Source organism: Arachis ipaensis, chromosome B04 (assembly GCF_000816755.2).
Source record: "Arachis ipaensis cultivar K30076 chromosome B04, Araip1.1, whole genome shotgun sequence".
NCBI classification, from domain to species: domain Eukaryota; kingdom Viridiplantae; phylum Streptophyta; class Magnoliopsida; order Fabales; family Fabaceae; genus Arachis; species Arachis ipaensis.
The window spans coordinates 47005277-47010850 of record NC_029788.2 but is presented as its reverse complement, the minus strand read 5'-3'; the positions used below and the strand labels follow the sequence as shown (position 1 = coordinate 47010850).

General features: G+C 34.7%; 1 protein-coding gene across 5 annotated transcripts; it reads right to left on the bottom strand.

Annotated features, from left to right (window-relative positions):
• On the bottom strand, positions 1357-5093 carry LOC107637761 (probable polygalacturonase). 5 transcript variants are annotated; one of them, XR_002361060.1, is made up of 5 exons: positions 5006-5093; positions 4549-4605; positions 3450-3740; positions 2995-3053; positions 1357-1746 (listed from the first exon to the last, which is right to left on the bottom strand). XR_002361060.1 is itself a non-coding variant. In XM_016341096.2 (4 exons), the coding sequence occupies exons 1-3, from the start codon at positions 4558-4560 to the stop codon at positions 3036-3038; spliced, it is 378 nt and encodes a 125-aa protein (XP_016196582.1). In that variant the 5' UTR covers positions 4561-4703; the 3' UTR covers positions 1357-1746; positions 2995-3035. The 5 variants fall into 5 exon arrangements, 2 of the variants coding, with proteins under 2 accessions (XP_016196582.1, XP_020976800.1); XR_002361062.1 differs by lacking the exon at positions 5006-5093 and having other exon boundaries at positions 4545-4700; XR_001619505.2 differs by lacking the exon at positions 5006-5093 and having other exon boundaries at positions 4549-4694.

The window sequence follows — 5574 nt, the reverse complement described above, 5'->3', positions numbered from 1 at the left end:
GCGCCAAAGCTAATCACAAAAAAATGATTATTCTGGAAGTGATTACAATTGTAAAATTTTGACAGTAATTAATGTTAGGTTCCTAAAATTCGACAATATTTATATTGTCAGATTTGTTCCGACGATAATATTATTACCGTTGATTTTTTTTTAAGAATTTTGCCAGTAAATCCGGCAATTTTAAACGTTTTTGTAGTGAATGATGAAACTAATCAATTGGGAGCTTAATAAAACCGATTAGAGGAGAAAAAAAATTCAAATATTTCACACACTCCATGCCCACACTATCTCCATCATTTTAATTGCTATCTTTTGAGGGGTCTCGTGTTTGTTACTCCAGCTCCGAGTTTAAGAGAGTATCCATATTGAGGTTGTAGGATTCGCTAGATTATATGTAGTCCTAATTACGGTAGCATAATGCGTTTGTTGGTTTCCTAGATTATATCTATTCCTAATTACAATAGCAATTCCCAATAATGATTAAAGGTTTTCAATAACCTAGAAAAGGGGGGTTAAATTTAGGGTTGCTTTTAATACTTTTAAACTTGAACACCAAAATAGATTCTGCAACTTTATTATTGCTGCATCTGTGATATTGATTATGCAGGAGACAAATTGTTTTGTCTCAGAACAAATGAAATAAAAGATAGCAGAGAAGAGAAGAGAACACAGTCATGTATCCTAGTTCAACCACCTTGAGCAATGTGGCCTACATCCAGTCTCCACCACAACCATGGTAGAATTTTCACTATCTTTTTCAAAGGATACAAACACCAATTTCCTGGGATTCTTCTTAATCCTATCCGGGATGACCCAAGCTTCTAATCAAGCTTGTTTCGGCAAGGTTCAATCTCTAGACTTTCAACACTAAGTACTCACCCCAACTTAGCAAGGAAAACTTCTCAGGCTCATGATTACAAAATAGAAATACATCAAAAGAATTTTGACATAATAATGGCTTTTTCATATACCTCACACATTATCTTTTACCATGAGAAATCAAAGAAATATAAACTAAAAAAAGCAAGATATTCAATGTAACCTCATGAATGAGAAGAAATATGATAGCTTGAAAGCTATGAGAAAACCAGATTCAAGTCTCTCTCTATTTTATTTTCATCCTGGTAGAATGCTCCCTTTAGTGTAGTTGCATTGCTTCCAATATAACGAGCTAACTTCTAGCACGTCATGACCAATGCTAGCCACTAGGCGCTACTTCACAACTTTCCTTAAGGACACCAAACCTTATATTAAATATATATGTATGAGCCTATAACGCTAGTCGAGACCGCGTTTGATAGATATAACAGAATAGGTAATATTTAAACAGATAATATCAACATGAAACATAGAAAATACAGAAAACATAATAATATCCTACATATATCTGAAGATTAGTACATCATAGTTCATACTAGGTTACGTCGTTGCTTATTCATGTAAATATTTACAGACTCCATTATTTATACTAATATGCCTCGACTAATAAGAGACACCCTAGTATGGGACCCCTTTAGCTTACGTATATAGATATTTACAAAAGTAACTAGCCCGCAAAAACTCTATACAGAGCAAGAACAAAGACCACTACTACTATTGCTACTATTACTGATGTTGCTCATGGATATCTTGATAGCTGAGAAAACACTATGCTGAAGTAAGGAGAGAGTTATCGATCATACCCGTGATGTTGCTGCTAGCCTGTCCTAATGCAGAGAACTCAAAGAAGATCACGTTGGTTCCCATCTGCAGAACATGGAAAAGTAAGTGGGTGAGAACCTAAGGTTCCCATCAGGGTACTAAGCAGGAAACTAGGGTTTCCACAACCTAAGTCTAAGAGTTTGCACAGTTATGCTAGTAAGTCATGCAAATAAGTACAAGCACAAGTATGTAGCAGAATAGTAAACAAGCACAGAATACAAGAAATATAGATAAATCATAATCACAGAGAAATGTAGCAATCAAGTATGATGCATGCCTGGTCCTATGCAGGCCATGAGCTCACGCGTCGGTTGACTATCCGCAACCCGACGTTACCCGAGACTAAGCCTGAATATGGTTTTTCTAACTATGTATGTTCTACATATGTGCCTAATAGACAAAGCCACATGCATTCTGGCAACTGGCAGTCGTCGCAGAGCTTGACGACATAGTATGCTAACAGTTAAAGAAACAAGTTTCAACATAAAGTGTCTGGGAGTCCCCACATCTTACTACAAGAAAATAAGCTTTCTGCCACGCTTTTAAAGCATGCCAAAAAGTGAAAAAAAAGCGTGCTGATAGCTTTTTGCCATACTTTTGGAGCTATTAGCACGCTTTTGAAAGGGTCACATCCGCAAGCGTGCGGGTTGCTCTATTGCCACGCTTTTGTGGATCTATTGGCACGGTTTTCTTGGGCACGCTTTCATCTCTTCCCACGCTTAAAAAGCATTGCCATAGGTATTAACCTATAGTCACTAGCCAAAAAGTGTACATATCGCCACGCTTTTGGAAGTGTGCCCAGTGAGGTAGTTTTGGCTACACTTCAAAAGTGTGCCGATAGAGGAATATATAGCTACACTTTTTTAAGCGTGACTGTTGATTATTACAAGAAGATATGGCTATACTTAAAAAGTATGCCAATAGCCGAAAATATAACTATAAGTTGGATCAAAATACTTATGACTATACTTGCTTATAAATCTTCCTAATTAAACATTGCAAAATTGATATATAATTTTATATCATAGTTTGAATGACTAATTTAAGCAATGAAATTTTTTTTATATAATTTTAAATTAACCAATCCAACATACATAAACTTTCATTATATTGGTCAACAAAAAAGTAAAATTTATTATTTGAAAAATACAAGATACACATTATCAAAGTTGCAGTAAAAGAAAAAGTCAAAATTTGTAATTTGAAGAACAAGAAAAATATTCTTATGTAAAGACCAAAGCAGCTTTGGCTCATTTACACCTTTCACAAGTTCTGATATGAGTGACTCCATACCTTCCTCATCAATGACCAAAATCACTGTTTTAGCTGCCTCCTTATAAAGCTTGAACCTCCTAGAATATAAAATAAATAAAATCAGATTATGCATTCAAAGAACAACTTCTGCTCCACTAGTAAAAGAAATTCTCTTTACAAGTCATTATCAATTAATGGCATGTGCCAGAGTTACTTAAGAGTTAGCATTATAACATAAAGCTTAGTCTCAAATATCATTTCTTAGTATTTTTCGGCAATTTATTTCTGTTGAAACTTTGTCAGAGAAATACTGACAGAACGTGTGGTTAGAAGAATGTTTTTACATTCTTAGGAATTTTACACAAAAAATCTTATATCAAAATGATCTTACAATATAAGATTCCCAAGAATATGAAAACTTTTCCTGAACCACGCACCTCTTGACAGTTGACAGTAATGAAGGGAGTCAACATATATAGAGTCAAGTTCAGTACAAATGTGCTGCTAAGGTGGCTAATAAGGTTTAAACTTCCAGTTAGCCATTCGCCAGAAGGAACATATAGTTGAGCACCACCCTTATCAGTGAATGACTTGAGATAGAATATAGCATTTTGGAATGCAACTGTGTTCAAAGTTTTCCCATCTCCAACTGCCCCAAATTCCAAGATTGAAACACTATGAGGCCTAGCATTATTCCATGCTTTCTGCTCACATGGCCCAAGACTATATTCTTCTCCATTTCTTTTCAGTGCAGTGCTCAATCCTACAAGCAAAAGCACAGCAACCTAAAAAGAAAAGAGCCATAAAAAAAGGAGAGTAGAGTTTTAATGTGCACTCTTAACTTCACTAGAATGCTGGAACTAGAAGGGGCAATATGTCCCCTAAAACAGAGAAAACACTACCAAATTGACAAATTCACAAATAGTATTGAATCATTGCACAACTTTTGAAAAGAGAGAGTATCTTCAACAGTAAAATAAAATATTCCATTTCATCTTCCGCTTGAAACAAGAATGCAGTTGTTATTATTAAACATGCCACCCCCTTTCATAATTCTCAAAAGCCAGGTAACCAGAAAATTGCTTCTGAAATGTTATAATAGCTTATTCCACAAAGATATAATTATTGCAAGGAGGGAAAAAGAAAAAACAAAAGGTTATTACTGATGTGAACCAACATGAATGTAAGCTAGGAAAGTCTAGAATAGTGAATCATCCAGTATGGCAACTACCATTAGAAGAACAGTGTAAAACAGTAAAGCAATTGATGTTAACTACAAAGATTTCATCTATCTAGGCTTGGTTTCAGAGACAAGAAAAGGATATATCAACTAACCTACCTTAGCATGGTCACCAATCTCATAAATTTTTGTCTCCCCTCAGATTTCACTTAGAAGAAAACAATGATCTTTACAGCGAGATATTGCCGTGATTTCTAATTATGAGAGTAATAACAGTAAGACAAAAGCTTAAAAGTTAGAACATAGTCACTGTTCAACCATAAACACATACATACACGGCAGACAGATAGATAGATAGATGATTCAAAAATCAAAACAATAAAAAGTAAAATAGATAGATGCAACGTACTTACTAGACCTTTCATATGTGTGTTCCTCCGCTGTTCTTGAGAAGCAGTTGCAAGAAACCTCTACAAGCAGTTAAGGATTAGTTGCATGAAGAAGAAGAAGAAGAAGAAGAAGAAGAAGAAGAAGAAGAAGAAGAAGAAGAAGAAGAAGAAGAAGAAGAAGAAGAAGAAGAAGAAGAAGAAGAAGAAGAAGAAGAGTGGTAGCGGTATATCGTATATAATGGAGCGAGTTAAGTACTCAAAACAAGAAAACAAACGAGGGTGGTAAGAGAAAGCGACAGCTGAAAAGGAAATGCCAGCACTGATTCTCTCTCACACTTATTCATTTAATCAAATTTCTATGCATCCAATAAGAAAACTCTAATCACAATAATAATAATACCAACTAAATTAAATTATAATTGCTACTATTCAAATTATCTACTAACTTCATTTGCCATGAAAAATAGAAAGATTTAAGGACCTGCTCCTTGCCGACGATTGCCGTTAGGGAGGAAGGCTTAGAGGGAAGGGGCAAGGGGTTTTAATAAGTTATTATACAATTGTGAGTTGATTTGATTTTATTAATTGGGGGAAGTAATTAAGCAATTAACTACGTAATGTCTACTTAAGTCAGATGTGAGGTGTGAGCAACTGGCTGGTCGGACAAGTTTTTCTTGTCTTCACCTAATCATTGCTCTTATATACTAGTATTGTATTTCATATATAAATAAATAAATAATAATCTTAATAGCAATCTCATATAATAATAATAATGATTGTATATCAGTATATGCAAATTAGTTTTTGACAATTAAAGAACTCAGCATCTTCCTTTGAATTCAACCTTGATCTCTTAATCAAGACATGTAATTAAAAAGGATTGCACTCAATGCCATGTTTATAACTAAAGGCTAAGATGGGAGCACATGTTATTGCAAGTTACTCACTTTGTTTGGATCTCCGCTTGGTGTTTTCTGTGAAAGTATTGAATGTCAGTGTCACAACTCAAAAAGAAATCATAATGGTGGCTGACGGGGTAGAAAATTGCCA